The 17,820-nt window shown below is 40.3% G+C and overlaps 3 protein-coding genes across 4 annotated transcripts in view; 1 reads left to right on the plus strand and 2 right to left on the minus strand.

Annotated features, from left to right (window-relative positions):
• Window positions 1-2,357: 2,357 nt before the first annotated feature.
• zgc:172323 (uncharacterized protein LOC564165 homolog) lies at window positions 2,358-6,228 on the minus strand. Its single transcript, XM_063880227.1, has 13 exons — window positions 6,005-6,228; window positions 5,675-5,828; window positions 5,406-5,555; window positions 4,842-4,961; window positions 4,662-4,757; window positions 4,443-4,577; window positions 4,244-4,354; window positions 4,049-4,159; window positions 3,800-3,924; window positions 3,529-3,698; window positions 2,947-3,318; window positions 2,673-2,775; window positions 2,358-2,451 (listed from the first exon to the last, which is right to left on the minus strand). The coding sequence occupies exons 1-13, from the start codon at window positions 6,226-6,228 to the stop codon at window positions 2,358-2,360; spliced, it is 1,965 nt and encodes a 654-aa protein (XP_063736297.1).
• Window positions 6,229-9,199: 2,971 nt separating this feature from the next.
• tstd3 (thiosulfate sulfurtransferase like domain containing 3) lies at window positions 9,200-12,473 on the minus strand. The gene is made up of 4 exons (XM_063877938.1): window positions 12,213-12,473; window positions 11,416-11,583; window positions 10,272-10,431; window positions 9,200-9,796 (listed from the first exon to the last, which is right to left on the minus strand). Exons 1-4 carry the CDS (start codon window positions 12,334-12,336, stop codon window positions 9,739-9,741), a joined length of 510 nt encoding a protein of 169 aa, XP_063734008.1. The 5' UTR covers window positions 12,337-12,473; the 3' UTR covers window positions 9,200-9,738.
• Window positions 12,474-12,977: 504 nt separating this feature from the next.
• Window positions 12,978-17,820, plus strand: part of usp45 (ubiquitin specific peptidase 45) — a 39,674-nt gene continuing 34,831 nt past the window's right edge. For both annotated transcript variants that reach the window (XM_063879395.1, XM_063879396.1), the window contains exons 1-5: window positions 12,978-13,333; window positions 14,286-14,388; window positions 14,707-14,876; window positions 15,512-15,612; window positions 15,929-16,029. In XM_063879395.1, coding sequence (XP_063735465.1) covers window positions 14,286-14,388; window positions 14,707-14,876; window positions 15,512-15,612; window positions 15,929-16,029 — 475 coding nt within the window. In that variant the 5' untranslated portion in view covers window positions 12,978-13,333. The remainder of the gene's footprint in view (window positions 13,334-14,285; window positions 14,389-14,706; window positions 14,877-15,511; window positions 15,613-15,928; window positions 16,030-17,820) is intronic.

Consider the following 17,820-nt stretch of genomic DNA (forward strand, 5'->3'; position numbering starts at 1 on the left):
CACAGGTTTCAAAGAAAGTCACAACTTTTGCCCTTCTTGGTGAATATAAGAACGCGCTTTCCCTCGGCTCGGAGTGAAAGTGCATTTTTCCTCTTAGGACGGAGGTTAGTGACCCAATTGGCTCTAGTGTTATTGCAAACTAAAAGTGGGAGCAAAACAACTATGATGGCAAAGTGCATGTTTAAAGACACGTAACCTTGACTCGCCTGTATGTTTGAACGAGGCCGGATATTTTAGCCGATGTCATGCTTATTATCTGAACAAATACCTGAATAATGCATTGTTTTCACCCTTTTCGTTTATGTTTTAGACAGTTAAAATTCACAATGTAGGTTTTGTAGTGGAAATTCTGCAGCAATTAAATACATTCTAGAAATAATAATACATGCCTATTTATAGTAAATAGTAGGCTACTACTATAATAAATACAATAATAAAAAAGAGCATATATATATATATATATATATATATATATATAAATACAAACACAAAATGTTTTAAATATGAAAATCTGACGAATCTTTAAAACAATATAAAAAGTGGGTCATATATTTGCAGATTGAAAATGCTTTGGGGAATGCTTTTTTTTAAAGTAAGGTGTTTGTAAAGGCAGCTTAATTAATAAAGAAATAAATACGTTTGTTTCTTTGTTTATGTATTTGTTTGTTTATTTATTTTAATGACAAGCCTTAAGTCGTTTATTCCAATGCATCAGTTTTTTGCACCGTAAAGACGAAGCACCATGGAGAGCTCCTGCACATACCACACACACACACGCACGCACACACAGACACACACACACACACACACACACACACACACACACACACACACACACACACACACACACACACACACACACGCACACACACACACACACACACACTCGCATGTCTGTTAATTATATTGTATCACTTTGACGAGAAGTGCATTTATCTCCCTGAACCTCAGCCTAAAAATATAGGCTGATTTCTATCCACCTTTCGGGTCGGGTGCACATTAATAACTCTCTGTAACAAAATGTAGTCTAATGATATGAGCCTCTCGCGGATCCTCATTATATCTCCGATTGACAGTTCTAGGTTCAAACTAATTGTCTCCGGCGTGTTCGGGTGGGATGAGCTTGTGGAAATGATGTCCGAGGCAAATATTGATTATTTTTCTACATGATGTCTGAGCATAATCATCAGTGAATCAAAAATGACTTATTAAGCATTGATATAATAGACTAACATCATAAGAGAGACGCATTGTCTCTAACGATAGCTAATTACGGTAATTTGTAGCATTTATTCATTTGAGTTTTTTTAGCTTTACAGTTTTTATTTCAAATCTCAGTCTATAAAAAAATACATTTTGTATTATGTTCTTTGGCAAGGCAAACTACTCAGATATTCTGATATTCAGCATTTTATTGAATTGGAAATGCTGTATTCTATTGTTATTTACACTTTGTTATTTTACCCAATTTGTTTTTCAAATCTTTAATCGCATTTGAAGCAATACATATTAAGCAATTTTCATCATTCCTTTCTTCAAAGGCGAAATAATGTAGGGTTCTACTAATGTAAAATAATATTACATTTATGATCTACAGTTGACCTTATTCAGATGTGTTCATTTGTAATAATGCTGGCAAATTAATGTTATTGCTGCCATAACAACACTGGTCCTGTTCCTATCTTTTGTTACAGATTCTCTCAGAAAATTGGTATGTTGCATCTCTGTTTCTGTTCTACGCCCCTAAGCAGGACACTGAGTGTGTTTGGCATCTGCTGGCCAGATCCAATCGCTCCTGATCAGCAGCAGGAGGAAAAGGTGTGGATGTGGATGGAATGAGGACAGGAAACGGCTGTGTGCCGTCAGTCCACTGCAGGACAGAATTTGACTGAATGACTCCTTAGCCCTCCAGAAAATTTTAGGATGACCACCCCAACCCTCAGGTGACTCTGTCTTTCTCTCAGTTCTACTATACACTCGCCTACTTTCCCTTTTTTCACTCCTTATCTTTCCTAGCTAAAGCTACCTAAATATGCAACACTTTATTCATTTCTTGTAAAAAGTATTCATAAGGCACATCAAACACAAACACTTAAAAAGACATCAAAAAAGACAAGGTGATTGAATGCTGATAGCTTTATTTTCGGCAAGTAGAAAAAAGGGGGAGTGTAAGGCACACTAAAGTTTAGAGGTGTTGGCATTTAAACCCTAAGAGCTGAAGGTTTCACTCTGGTCATGGTCTTCGTGTCCAGGGCAAAGGGTAAAGGTCAGAACCCAGACATGGGCTGGTCAGTGCAAAGCTCAGAGGGGCGTGGAGGATTAAGGGCGAGAAGAGGTCACTTGGGAATTCATGCTGCTCATTCCTCATCAGAGTCATCGGCTGCTCCGGTGATGATGTAGGTTTGTTCCTGGTGGTCCATCTCCAGCACGTCATCCTCATTTTTAACCGTTCTAAACATTAGGGAAGAACAAATAGAGAACTGAAGTAACCCAAAAAAAAGCTTGTTGGACTTCTTGATCTCTGTCTGCCTCTGTACATGGACTTATACCTCACCCTGTCAGAAATGTTGCTAACTTATTCCTTCTTAATCAAGGATGTTTATTTTCTGAGTTTTATTGCAATAATTAAAAAGGTTGTTTAAAAAAATAGGAAAAGTAGATAGTACCTTTACCTAATGAGTACCGTCCTCCTCTCCGTCAGCTCCACAGCCTGCTCTGCGTAAGGCTCATTGACCTCATATCCATCCGATCCATATCCTGTCCCATCACCAATTCCTCCACCAAGTTTTCCACTTCCACCAACAGCGGATAGTGCATCACTTCTACCCAGACTATCAAGTCCCCCACTGCCTCCGATTCTGCCAACCATTCCAGCAGAATCCGTACCTTGTTTGTTACCTTCATCCCCATCTATGGCTCCACTACTTCCATCACCCACCCGTCCACCAACACCACCACTTCCTCCTCCAGACCCCATGCCAGTGCCCCCCATACCACCTGAACCTGCAGTGTCACCACCTGGACCCATTCCAACACCACCCACACCGCTGTTTCCATGTCCGACGGTGCCATTTCCCAAATTTCCACCAATACCCATACCTCCAGCGCCAGTGCCCAGACCTCCAGTACCAGTGCCTACACCCCCAGCCCTAGAACCCAAACCTCCAGCACCAGTGCCTGCACCCCCAGCCCCAGTACCAAAATCCCCAGCACCCAGTCCGCCAGCACCAGTGCCAACACCATGCATTCCTCCAGCACCCATTCGTCCACCACTACCCACACCTCCTGCCCCAGCTCCTACACCAACACCCCCAGCTCCTGATCCATGACCATTACCGATATCAGCCCCTCCTGCCCTACCAGCAGGGCCCATCTTGTCATCTGGACCTCCAGCACGCATTCTTCCACCCATTCCTGCAGCACTGTTACCTGAACTCGTGCCCATGCCACCTGCACCCATAGCACCACTCATTCCTGCTCCACTCCCCATGCCACCAACACCTCCCATCATGGTGCCACCACTCATGCCCCCAACACCTCCCATCGTGGTGCCACCACCCATTCCACCAACACCACCCATGCCTCCTCCTCCTCCACTGAAGCTCATACCACCACCAATGGCGCTCATGCTACAACTTCTAAGAGACAGGGTTTGCATCATGCCAGAGAGCCGCAGATCCTCTCCTTCAACAAGTTTCCTGTAACAAAAACAAATATTTAAAAAGAACCAATCATATTTCTACTTTTTTAATACATATTTAATGGCATTAAATCCATTGTAGCACATTTTTTCCTTCACCTGTATGTTGTAATTTCAATCTCCAGAGACATCTTGACATTCAGAAGGTCCTGGTACTCACGCAGGTGCAGAGCAATTTTCTCCTTGGTGGATTTCAGCTCAAGCTGCAGGGCCTCAATCCGAGCCTATTAGGTCAATAGAGCCATACAATTACTGTATGAATTAATAAGTGTGTTGACTTTGTATCTGCATACATATACACTCTGGTGTGATCACATGCACCCTGGGACTACACAAGCCTATCTTCACCTGCAGGTCTTGCAGTTCCTTCTTGTACTTTTCTTGTGTCTCTCGGATCTTGGCCTCAAGAGCTTCATTCTTGGTGCTCAGGGTATCCAATTCACGGTCTTTGCTTTGGATCTGAAGACATTTCATTATGATTCAATTCATTCAATATAAATTGTTAATCACTCCTTCTTTTAAATGTTACATTTCAATACTCACATCCTTTTTGGCACCTGCTATTTTATCTCTAATGCCTCGAACCTTATCCACATGCCTCGTCGTCTTACTGGTCAGATCTTCAAACTTGTTTTTGTACCATGAATCCATCTCCTTAAAAAAGGAATGACAAATGTGTCTGAATGTATTTTAAAACACAGAGATCTTGACATCTGTCAGTGCTGATGTGTGACTATTTTACCTGGAGATTTTTGGCTGCTATGTCGTCATACTGCGTTTGGATTTGCTTCAAAGCGGCTGCCAGGTCAGGTAGTTCGAATGCACTCTGAGCTGTCGCGTGAGCGGAGTAGATTTTGCTCATGAGCTCCTCAATTTCCTTAGGAAAAACATTTCATATTAACTAATCAGGAAAATGAAAGGCAAGCAGTTTCAATGATTCTTACGTTAAGTTGTTATGCACCTGATGATGGACCCGTTTTAGGAATTCAATTTCAACCTCCAGCTGCTCCAGCTTCTTCTCCAAGGCGATGCGAGAGGATGTGGCTTCATCAACATCCTAAAGATGACACACCACTATTAACTTGGGACTGCAAATTAATTTGATGTTAAAGGAGAAATTGGTTATTTAAATGCAACCTACTGGACGGAAGGTTTCAATGTCTAACTCGGCTTTCCTCCTCAGCTCCACTGCCTCCTCATATTTGATTTTGATTGCCTCCAGTTGAGCAGCTGTGGAGTCCTTAGCAGCAAAGGAAATGTCCTAAAAACAAAGAAGCCAGAAGTAATTTGGTTGTCTTTCAGATTAGGAGGTGTGTGAAAATTGTAGATCAGCCACTTTGTGTTATCATTTTCTATTTTAACTTCATTCCTGTGTGAGTGTGTGTGGTTGCGTGTGTGTGTTCAAATGTAAAATCAAGCCATCTCATCTGTGCATAAATCATAGCTGAAGACAGCTGTGCTCCGGGACACCGTAACACGCGGAGGCACCTCTCCATTTGTCTGCCAGAAATAAGCCTGTTACCAGGTTAGCAACCTTGAAAACACCAAGTTGACGTCTTGTATCGTTGCTTGGATGGATCCAATACAGCTCAGTGAGGTGTAAAACCTCGCCGGAAACAAAGAATTCACTCCTTATGATCTTTTAAGCATGTGAAATATAAAAAGGGAATGGAAGCGATGCGCGGCTTGGAGAATTCTGTCTCACCCGCTGAACTCTCATCTGGTCAGCGATCTTTTTCAGCTCCCTCAGCTGTTCCTCGTATAGCAGGCGCAGTCCTGATGGATTCTCAAAGCGGTTTTGGTACGCCTCGATCTCAGATTCCAAAAGCTTGTTCTGCTGCTCAAGTGATCGAACCTATACAGGAAAACATCTTCTGTGATTTAAAATGCATCTAACCAGACACAGATATGTTTCCTGTTCATTTGCTCACATAGATCGGCAGTAAAATGCGGGTAGTTTGAAGGCCTTCTTACCTTGTCAATGTATACAGCCAGTCTGTCATTGAGGACAATCATCTCCTGTCTTTCAGTTGTACGTGTGCTGAGGAACTCTTGGTTCTCAGCCGCAGCAACATCCAGATCAATAGCAGGTTCTCCAGTAGGCCCAACACACACCATGGCTCCTGCACTCACACTGAAGTCACCCATGAGCAAATACATGACATTTACTGAAAGGGTTGATGGCATATCATGAGAGAATTTCTTGAAATAGAGCAAAAACTACACTTTTAATAATAATCCTATTACGGTAGTTATTGCCTCTCCATCCCTCCATCTGTAGTCACTGCCGCTGACATTGCTTACCCTATTCCACCTATGCGAGTCCTGCGTGCCGCCGAGACATTCCTCCGTCCCGCTGACTCCACACGCATGCTGCCGGCCCCTGATCTGCAGGAGTAGCCGGTGGTGGCATGACGGGAGTCTCTCCTGGTGGGGGATGGGCTGGACACCCTAACCTGGTAGGACAAGCTGCTGCTGTCCTCAAAGTGACGGCGGTAGGACGAGATCCTGTCCTGGCTGCGGCTCATGGTTGCTGCAGTAACTGGGTTTCTCCTCTGGTTCTCTGAAGGGTGATGGAGGAAATCCTCGAAATACTCAAGCAAGGCCTGTCTGTGGTACTCTGTAGTACTGCTTTTCAACCTTGTTTGCGCTGTCTGATTGTCAACCCAGACTCTAGTTTTATACCTCCCATTTCTAGCTAAAGCCCTCATGAGCCATCACCTGTGGAATCTCGAACCTCTGCACCAACTCAGGCTTGACCTGCAGCTCAGATATCTGCCAGCAGCTTGTGAGGAACAGAGCTTAGTGGCTGACCTCATCACCCATTAGTCTTTCTGTAAAACACAGAGTGTGATCACGTATCAGCTTCCCTTTTATCAGATGGATTTTGCCAGGATTGTGGTACATCCACCACCTCAGTGTCCACTCCAGTACTGGGCAGCAGGCAGGCAGGCAGGCAGGCAGGGTCTGGGAGCAGCTAGTAGGTAGAGCAGTGATGTGATGTGCTCTGATGGGACGAGGGACTTTAATTGAACGCTGAGCCGAAGCTGCAGGGTGACCTGATGAGGCCGCGGCTGCAGAGGAACAAAGAGCCCCAGCTAGATTTGACATAAATTAGGACTTATTTGTCTGATCTTTTTCCAACATATTAAAACCAAAGTAATTAGAAAAAAAGGAAAATTAAATGAACTGCTTCTTAGGGAAAATAAGGAGGAAGAAGAAAAGGAAAGGGGGGGTTGAAGCCTGGAGTTTACGGTTGACATGGCACGGTGATACGAGGGAAGAAACAGTGACTGTTCTGGGCCGTTCTTTATCAACACCTACAGGGTCACTCAGGGTCAGTTAATGCTGCACTGTCCTTAATATTTACTTTAAACATGAACTACCAGCTACATTAACCCTCATGGAAAATCTGACATTCACACACACACATATAACAACAGAATACCTGAAACATAAAGTGTCTGAACGTCCGATGATATTGGTTTTCAGCGCATTGAAACCTAAAATCCAATTTTTAACCCCCAAAATTATTCTTACCTTGGATTCTGGAGGAAAACTTTGTTTTTCTCCGTGCCTCCACAGTGAACAAAACATTTAAAAAATACAGAGGGTGTTTTTGATGAGTAAATCTATATCACCATATCCATTGAAACACTCTCACACATCCTTTGCACATTAATCCAAGTCTCATTTATGTAGTCTCATATTCATATGCTTTACAAAAACATGCATTTTCACACAAAGCTTATCATATAAAACATTCCATTACTAGACAAATAGCATGCCTACACAGGTGTGAGACTGATGTGTTTGAATTTTACAGATTTGGTCAAAATTAATGTTTTTGAGAAAAGTAAGCACACAAATGGATAAATGAAACTTGGATTATACTGCATGATTTCTAAAAGAGTTTGTAAAAAGCTGTTTTGTCATCTCCCATTGACTTGAATTCATCAACACTGTTCTACATTTTTGGATCCTTAATTCACAAGCATACCAAAACATCTATTTATCTGTAACTCAATCAAACTGAATATTTGATATAGATTGTCATTTTGTGGGTAAAGTATTCTTTTATTTACCCTTGTGAAACCTTCCTTGATAGAGTAAGAAGGCATCAATATTCCTTTCTATTGACCTCAGATCTGGCAGCACTTTGGGGAAGAGGGGGAACGGTCATTCGTACTTTCCATCTTACCTAAGATGCTCCTTCAATGGTGAAATCAAATAATATCACTGATGATATTGTGTTTTCTATTACCAAATGTATGAAGCCTCACTTAAAATGCTAATATTACTTTTTCTTTAATTATATACAGCTCAAAACAGTTAAGGGTAACATAAAATAAAGATGGACATCCTTTGTTTCAGAGTTATTTCACTTTGCTTTTGAGTCACAGACCCACTTTAATATTTAAATATAAATATGAACAATAATGTGGGGTTTTCCTTGACTGCTTGGAGGATACTGTTTGCTATAAACAGAAATGGCTTTCACACTTCTGAGCCACATTATTCACTCATGCATCACGAAAGTCAATTATACGTCAGCCTCCTATTTAGTGACATGATTCAGAATCAACAGCTTGATTCAAAGTTTTGTAAGGCACTTGGATAAATTCTAAATCCTGATTTAATTCATCTCTGGAATGTCATTTGTGTGGCCTATTTGGACTTTCAGCTCAAGTCGTAAACGGGAACAAAGTCCATGGCCATGGTCGACTTACAGGCATTATTCTCAGTTGAAAACAAACGCATTCATTATCATGGATGACGGAGGAACCTGTTAATGGTCCCTGGAGGGTGGGTGGCAAATTCATACTGGGACACAGTGGATATTAGACATGGACCTTCAACACCGTAGATCATCTGAGTCCCAACGGCTGTCACCTCCGCCGGCCACTCTATGCCTATTTATAGAAGAAATATATTCAAACAAATGTTTTCTCATATCCTTTTTTAATAGAACTGATGGCCATTTTCCAAAAATTACAATGGTTGGATGCAACTAAGGGAATTCTCTCAAGTATTTTATTTAAGTAACATTTCAAGGTACTTTACTTGAGCAATTTCTTCTACATTATACTTCTACTCCACACTGTTAATTATATTTATTTGGCAGCTTAAATTACTTTGAAGATTTCGACTATTAATACAGATAACTTATTATAAAAAGTGTTTATTATTGACTTGATGGAATAAATAATGCAAATTATCTACATTTTTACCTGCAGCAATGATGAAATGATAAACACATTCATGGATCAATAACTGTAATTCAATAATATATAATGTATATGATTCTGAAATGGGCTGTTACATGTCTGTAGGCTGTAGAATGATTAATTTACTTTTGGCACTTAAAGTATAATTTGATGCTACTATTTCTGTACTATAAAAATGGAATGAATATTAGGGCCCCTTTAGGTAAAATATCTGAGAACTTCTTCCATTTGTACTTTGTAAAAAAGAAAGAAAAACAAAACACACTGAATATCACTTTTAATCAAAACTATAATAGTATTTATTGAATGAGTTTGGCAAAAACTGCAGATGCATCTATGACAAACACAATATTTAATATTTACAACACATGATCTGAAATGTTGAACTATCCGTATTATGAGAAGGATGGTGCAATTATAGACAGTGGAGTAGTCATTTGCATAGTCTGGAAACAATAACTCTTTTCATTGTACATTCATGATTGTAGTATGGTTTACAACAGTCACTGGTTATATGTATCTATTGAAAGATGTTATCAGTATTTAAAGAGTTCCATAAAGAAATGAATTTACAAGTACCTTCAAGTGACATTGCAGTATTTTTTAATCAGCAGCAGAGATGTGTTCTGTGCCCTCTGGTTTCAGTCTTTGGGATTCACAGAACATATTTTATTTTTAAAACTGGCTCTTAAAACAACAGAAGGAAGAAGGAACCTTTTAAAAAACCTTCCTCAGTACACTCTCTCACATTCCAGTCAGACCTTGAGTAAAGGCTTTACTCATTTTTTTTTCCTTTTCGTTATTCTTGGATCAGTCCTGCTGCTCATTTTTCGACCAGTCTTGCCATCCACCCGCATAATTATGAACACTAAGGGAGGGAAGAAGGAAGAAAGTGAATGAAATGTTGCATAAACACAGGTGACTCCAAAATAAAACTGCACTAGTTTGACTTTACTCGTTAATAAACATAGTAATATGCTACATTTAATGAAGTTATTGTTAGCATCTTAAACTAAGTCCCCTTTTTTCTTCTTTTCAGTCAGACACTGGATGTGTGGTAGTTCTTAAAAAAACATTGCATGATGGGTTGTCCTCATGCACAGGTCAGTAACCTCAAGTTGGTGGGACTTATTACTGATTCACTATGAAATGTCAGATATAAACCTAGCCATGAAAGTTTACTGGTACACCAGCCTTAGTCCAGAATTGAAAACATGTTTTAACAAGAAACAACAAATATCATTTGTTGTACATGGCTAGAATACCTTTGTTATTTATGGATTTAACAATGAGGTGAGAAGTAATTATTTTTGACAGATTTATGCCAGGGAAACATGTCTCACTCTTTGTATCCCAGAGAGGCGGCTGTGTCCAGTGCTGATTTGCTCCTGATCCCTGCCAGACAGGTAAACACGATGTTGTCTGTCTGCTGGGGCATTTCACCTCCGTATTTTTCATTGAACTCTTCCGCATCCAGCTGGAGGGCAGTGCCCACCTGTGCCACTACAAAGTCAAACAAGCACAGACAAATTAAGAATTAGAAGAAGTACTTAAAATATGTGTTATTAGGTAAAAAAAGAATCTTTAACTGGTCCGGGAACGATGGTGAGTACAATCAAACCCTTGCACCAAATTATATTTCTAAGGATTTTTTAAAAGAATGTCATTTAGAACGTTTGTAAGCAGACATCTAAACTGGGAATGTAATATTGGAGACATGTTCCCATAATTAAGGGCCTGTAATTATAAACTGAGTCAGAGCCCTGGTTGTGGGTGATGATGTATAAATGTTTGGTGTGATGATTTAGGACATTTTTTATGACCCCTAATAACATACTAGTAACACAGTGGTTGTCAATCTAGGGGTTGGAACTCCTAAGGAGGTCTTAAGAGGATTGGCTCCCCAGATGGTTAAGGAGAAAGAGGATTAAAATGAATTCCCCTTTAATCATCATACGCATACATGTACACAGCACACACAGTGAAATTTAGTGTCTGTATTTGACCCGTCCATGTATTAGGAGCAGTGGGCAGCTACTATACAGCGTCCACAGAATAGTGAGGGTGTGGGGCCTTGCTCAAGGACGAGGTAAACTTGAAAAGTAACAGTCCACACTCCATAATACTTGGTTCATGACCCTCTTGTTCCCAAGCCAAGTCCCTAGAGACTGAGTTCCTGCTGCTCAACTTATTATTAAATAAAATATTTAAAATAACTGACATATTGAGACTCCAAGATGGCTGTAATTGTTATAATTTGTGCTTGGATGTGGGTATTATATACCAAAATGCTTAGACACCAACTAATTATTTAACCAATTGCCATGATAAAGTGCATAATGCTGTTTATGCAGAAAGATTATGACCTATCACTGCATTTAGGTGTGGGAAGGCCACCTGAATTATTCTGAAGTAATTGGACCTGACGTTATATTCATGCCAACCTAACATAACATTTCTCATTATTTTAGGAAGTGTAACACTCACGGGGGACGTTAATTGACCCAGGGATGGAGCCGTACTCCCTGAGCTCCCAGGGCTCCCTAACATCTATTACCACAGCTTTCTGGCCGGATAGGAGTTGCTTCAGCTGGTCATAACTCAAATCTGGGTTCAGTGGCGCTGAACTGAACCCGCGGAGCAGCAACTCTGTGTCTGAAAGCAAAACCAGAGGTGGAAGAAGCACTCAGATTTGATACTTAAGTAAAAGAGGCAATATCACGTTTTCGAAATTCCCATACAAGTAAAATTCCTACTTAAGTACCAAAGTATTGACATCACAATATACACTTAAAGTACCAAAACGTATTATACGTAATAGCCCATTTCATAATCTTATATATTAAATAATGGATTATAATTAGTCATGCTTTAATGTGTTACTCACCGGTGGTTAAGCTTATTCTAACTGCTTTATCTTTATTGCTGCTAGATATCTTAACCTTAAATTATATTGCAATGTTTATGAATGCTTTGTAAATATTGGCTTCGAAAATGTAGTTGAACAATACGTTTGAAGTAGTATCACATGAAAAGGCTCAGATAAAATACAAGTACCTCCCAAATTAACTTAAGTATAGTACTTGAGTAAAAGTACTTCATTACATAGCACCATTGAGCCAAACAGAGAGCATGCTATGAACATTTTCATAACATCAGAGTGAGTCACGAGCCAATCAGCTGACATTTAAATGGACAGTAGCCTACAGCCTACAGATAGGATAACTTGTAAGAAATAGTACACCGTAAAGGTGGTAATAATAATAATGTAATGTGAAGCTTACGTTTGCAACCGTGGTGAGTGTTGACAAGGCTGGACACAGAGCTTCGTCCTCCAGGAAGGACGGTACTGTTCCATAACAGCCGCGGAACAACACCGGCAAACCTCCAGCACCTTCTGAGAGCCATGAGTGAACAGTTACACAACGGCTTACACTTATATTAACACTTCGTCCACATAAACCTGTAATTACGCAGCTATACTGCGAGCTACAGCTACCACAATTCTCGCTCCTGACCTGCCAACAATGACCTGCGCATGCGCAGAAGTACGGATCCGCTCAAGGTCTAAAATACCCTCCCCTAACTTCTTATCAAACCTAAGTTATTAACCTAATATATCAAAGGCCAAACCATTATCAACACAAGCAAGTGATATGTGCTCTATATGGCTTAAACCTTTGCACTATGTCACATATTGTATAGTCATAGGAAATACGGCAGAGCGCTATCCATTTATTAATCAAGAGTTATCATAATACATCCATGGCACATGCCGCTTTTCAGAAGCAAACATGGCTTTTATTTCAGTTTTCATTAACACTAATTTAATAATGGTTTCGAGTATACCACTAATTTCACATCAAATAAACAGAAAAACTTGACATAATAATTAAGGTTGCACTTATAGTTGGACAAAGGACATGTAAGGACATCAAGACCGGTGTCTGTAAATAGAACATACGAACAAACCAATCCCACAGGTCCTGGGTTTAAAAACATTGAAAAGGCTCTTGAATGCCTCAGAACCTGTCACGCTTTGCCTTTTGCCGAGACATTTCCCATTGAACCTGAATGCAGCATTAGGCCAAGCTGAGCTGCCGTAGTGCGTCACATGTTGACTCGGACTGCCAGTTTATGCAACCGAAAGCTTAAACAATTTTAGACAGGCAAAGGCCAAAACGAACAATTATTAAGAAGATTATGATGTTACTATCGGTACTCTGTAGTTTGCACTGACATGTTTTAACATCTCCGTTTATTGTTGGCTAAAACACATGTGTTAATGTTGTATTTATTCTGACAAGCTAATGTAGCTAGCCTGTTTGCTAGCCAGGAAGAGTTGACATCTCACTGTTGGCTTCAGGTTAGCTAACACAGTCAACATAGGAGCTAAACTTAAGAGGTGAGTTCATACAGCTTTGCCAAATAGAACTGTGGGGAAGTTATGTATTTATTGTTACATTGTAGGTCCTAAATTCGACTATCGAGGCTGCTTGAGGCTTCTTAAACAAACACTAGTGGGTAACGTTAGTTATCTCTTAACGTGGTATCATCTTTTATTTGGCTTGCTATATTTATTCTTAGTTACGTACTAAGTACGAATTATTTGGAAATTAGCATATTTAGCTGTTTTGGTTTTAGTCAACAATGATTTTGAAATAGTAATGTGGCTTTGAGGGTTTTAGGGTTAACAGTGCATAAACAGTTTTAAACAAACCCTTACATTTGAGGAACATTTAGCAGGATATTTATCTTAAACCTATTACCTACTATGGAATTATAAGGTCCAAACAGTGGAATATTCTTCACAAGCAAAGTAATCCATTCCCCATAAGAAGTATTTAACCAGCTAAATACCAAACTGAGGGTGTTAAACCCCCTTAAACGAACATGAATCTAAATGTCAGCAGTTAATAAACAGGGAAAATGGAAATATCTATTGATGTCAATATGATGTAGAGCTAAGAAAGTAATTGGTTACAAAGGATTTGCTATTTTTTCACTTTATTTGAATTTCAATTATGTGTAATGTATTAATATAGATCAGATTTAATTTGGTGCCTAGTAGATACCCTCATAACAACACATTAGGTTGGCTTGCAATAACTAAATTATTTTAGGTCCACTGAGCCAAGTACAAAAGGCAACCATTATTATGTTACTGTACAGATATTTCTGACCGTGCTCTAGCTAGCTTTCAATATATTGTGTGCTACAATAAGTAAAAATGATCATGGCAGGTCTACCCTTGTGCAAGTGTTGCTACACTGAAGTACTGTTGTTGGAAACACATGTTAAGGTAGTTTATTTTTGTAAAGTAACACCTATGTTTGCCCTTAATTTTTTTAATTCAGATGCGGCTAAAGGACCCCTTCTCCTTGAAAGCCGCCGATATGACTAAGCGGACTAATAAACCGAGGAAACCTCGAGATGAGGAGTCATCAGATGAAGTCAGCGGTAAGTCACTGAAGCAGCATACGGCACCAAACAGTTGACATTGGGGCTTTATATTTAAATTCGTCACAATGTTCACCAAGTTTATCAAATAACTTACCAAGTACATTAATCCCCTGCCCTTTACTCATTACAGTATTTACAACACAGCATTGGTTTCAACTAAACTCCAATCATTATTATTATTACTGTTATTCACTGCAGGTGCTGTGCACATCATCCCCAGTTTGAAATATAATCACAAAACATTCTACAAATGTTCCCAAAAGGTACATTTTAAAGGGTCAATTTTCCATTACAGCATATTTTGTTTTTAATCAGGGTTGACTTGCCAGCATGTGAGTAAAGCCGTGGACCTGAGCTCAGTGAAGAAGTCGGTGCTCTCCAGCGTGTGGGTGGTGTGCTCCGATTGCCTAAAGGAGAGGACCATGATCGATGATGAGCCAGCAGCATCCCATGACATCCTTGTGTGCTTAAAGTGTGGCTTCCAGGTAACAAATATTTAAATTGTATTTTTAAGATAAGAAAAGATAGACCATTATCTATCCCCGTGGGGAAATTCAGGAGTTGAAGCAGCAACAGAGTGAGAGTGAAAAACAGGACAGTACAGACTCACACAAGGTAAAATAATAATAACAAAAAAATAATATAAAATCCAAAATAAACTGATGTAGTAACTGTTGAAACAAGAATCAATAGTAATAGTAGTAAGTTGAATCAATAGTAATCAGTGCAAACTAGGGCTGCACATTGACGTTGGGGCCTCATTGGTATCTCCAGATTAAGGCTTTAAATGAACAAACATGAAGTCCACTATGACAGGACAACAAGATGTGCTTGTTGAACCAGACTGTTGCAGAAGTGTGTGCAAACACAAATATGTCTGCTGCGGTGTTGACAGTTCAATGCGCATTTTCACATGATCCCTGTGGACAAAGATTAAATTGTTTTGCAACGTGTAACATTTGCAGAATTTCCCTAGAGATGCCTTTTTTTTAGATGATTGTTTGTAGGGTTACATGTTGTAAAAAATGGCATGCTGCACCTTAACCTAAGTGGAAGTCCTTATTTTGTCTGAGAATAAACTTTTGTCTTTAAAAAAAAAAAAAAAATGTCTTTCTTACAGGGCTGTAACCAGTCTGGGGTCCAGCACTCTGTCAAGCACCACCAAGCTTTCCATCCGGAGTCTCACTGCATCACTATCAGCCTGAGCACGTGGAAGGCCTGGTGAGAAACCTCAATCTGCATTTATTGTCAACTTTATAAAAAAAAACAAGCCTGCACACACTGCCAATGTGTGTCAACTTGCTATGACACACGCCAAGATGCCTCCAGTGCGTGGCTTTACATAGGAAAGAAATGGCAGTGGGTTTTCAATACATATTTCCAGACTTAAATGTCATTCAACTATTATATTTGATTTTGCTCGTGAATTGATCTCCAATTCAGTCAGATTCTGTACTCAAATAATGTTTCAATAGTTTCTCGAGGGTTTATTTATTTCCCACAGAAACTTACTATCCTGTTTGTCTCATTGTGTCAGGTGTTATGAATGTAATGAGGAGCTCTCCACTCACTGCAACAAGAAGGCTTTGGCTCAGACGCTGGACTTTTTACAAAAGCACTCCGTCAAGGCTACATCAGGTAAGGTGTTCATCAACACGGCAACTTCCTGGAGGTCTAGCCCTCTCCTGATGAAAGCTTAGGTTACACACAATGCATCTTCACTGCAGGGATGTAAACTCACATGATTTTCATTTAAACAACCTTGTCAGTTAAAGTAGAAAACGAGTGGCCTCTGAGACAGACAACCTGTAGGCTACTCATACTTGGATATTAATGGTTCATAATTATGTGTCTGCAGTGCCTATACCCAATAAGCTAATAGCACCATGACTGTATATCTGACTTTGCATGGAATATGAATGAAAGCAATGGACATAACTGGTCAAATAGCTTCAAATGTTTTATTGTTAGTGATCCACCCAACTGACTGCAGTACACCTGCTCCCCCTGGTGGTAGTGGTCATCTGAATCCTTGGCGCTTACCTGTCATTCTCCGTATCAGCCGACGTGCGTTATGAGGCAATATTGCAGTGTGAACCGCCCTGTGATAGGGGCGTTGTTTCTTATGGATGGAGACTTTTCGTTATGCTTAGGGCTTGCATTTTTTCCTTATTGCCTTCTTACGGTTATAAAATGAGCAACAGAACAAGGTTCATTGCGTAGGCTTTCACCTAAATGAAATTTGCTTTGGTGAATTGCTGCACAACATAAACATAGCAAAAGGAAATTAAATTAAAATAACTAAAAAAAACAAGAGATGGGAAGAAATTTGCAAATATTAGGAGGAAAAAATATGAACAATATATCTGAATTAAAATGAAAGATGTATGGAAGAAAGTTACAATAGGAGTATGATCAAATATAATTGTGAGTTTTGAAGTTGTAGTTTTGTCCTGCATGTTAGTATGTTGGACATTAGGGAACTGAGTAACTCATAAAAATAGTAAAAAGAAAAAACATTTCAAATACTTCTGTATTTTTTCCAAGGGAAATCAAATAAGGAAATGCACTTTTCTTAATTATTGGAGTTGCAGCAGGTTGCATTCATATTAATATTTGACAGCCTGTCTGCCTACTATTAGATTATGTCCTCTCACCTCACTAGGGCCACCTGAGCCCTCCTTGCCAGGTCAGTCAACCATATAGATATTCTCACCCCAACCCTCCACCCCTTTCCATGCTTACACACTCCTACACCTTCTGTTCCTGCCTCCCTGCACCTCCCTTACTTTGTGCTGGCATGTTGAGAGGCCTCCTTACAGGCTGTAGTTGATCAGGGTGGTGGGCATCGCCACTCTCAGCCCCACTGACCGCCTCAGCTCGGCCCAGTGGCCAGAGGCCGGTGAAGCTGGTCCCCAATCAGTCTCTCAGCCACAGATTTAGAGTTTGTGGGATTGATGCGACAGAGACCCCCCCCCCCCCCTGCACACTGCATGACTGCACACATTAGCGGAATTAAGGCGCTTGAGTGATGCTTCCCGGCTGGGTTCCCTGAAGAACAAGAGCAGCTGCGCGGGGTTCAGCAGCCACTGCTCTGACGTTCTTTTGTCTTTCTATCGCTATCTGTTTCCGTCCCTCGCCTCCTCCGTCATGCCGCTGTGTGTCTCACCACCTCTGGGCCTGTGTGCTGCACTAGTGGGAGCCAGGGTCCTCAACAAGTCAGTGCGACTGGATCCTAACAGCTGGAGCGCACTGACTCTCAGCGGGCACACGCAGACTGTGGAAAACATCATTCAAATCGAGCAAAAGCACTTTTTTCTTTCTATCTGTTTTACACTTCTTTTTTTAGCTCCTGCAAACCGTTTTATGTTCCAGATTAGAAAAAGGTGAATTGTATTGAAAGAATGTGTTCTTCGCAACAGAGAGCAC

The sequence above is a fragment of the Eleginops maclovinus genome, chromosome 3 (assembly GCF_036324505.1).
Source record: "Eleginops maclovinus isolate JMC-PN-2008 ecotype Puerto Natales chromosome 3, JC_Emac_rtc_rv5, whole genome shotgun sequence".
Taxonomy (NCBI): domain Eukaryota; kingdom Metazoa; phylum Chordata; class Actinopteri; order Perciformes; family Eleginopidae; genus Eleginops; species Eleginops maclovinus.

Coding starts and splice junctions, on each gene's coding strand:
- zgc:172323 (XM_063880227.1), bottom strand. CDS start 6,228: ATGAGCCGCAGCCAGGACAGGATCTCGTCCTACCGCCGTCACTTTGAG. Junction 5,556..5,674: donor TGGCTGTATACATTGACAAG/GTAAGAAGGCCT, acceptor TTTCCTGTATAG/GTTCGATCACTTGAGCAGCA. Junction 2,776..2,946: donor AGGAGGAAGTGGTGGTGTTG/GTGGACGGGTGG, acceptor AACTTGGTGGAG/GAATTGGTGATGGGACAGGA.
- tstd3 (XM_063877938.1), bottom strand. CDS start 12,336: ATGGCTCTCAGAAGGTGCTGGAGGTTTGCCGGTGTTGTTCCGCGGCTG. Junction 11,584..12,212: donor CACTCACCACGGTTGCAAAC/GTAAGCTTCACA, acceptor TTTTGCTTTCAG/ACACAGAGTTGCTGCTCCGC. Junction 9,797..10,271: donor GCCTCTCTGGGATACAAAGA/GTGAGACATGTT, acceptor TCCCTCCCTTAG/TGTTCATAATTATGCGGGTG.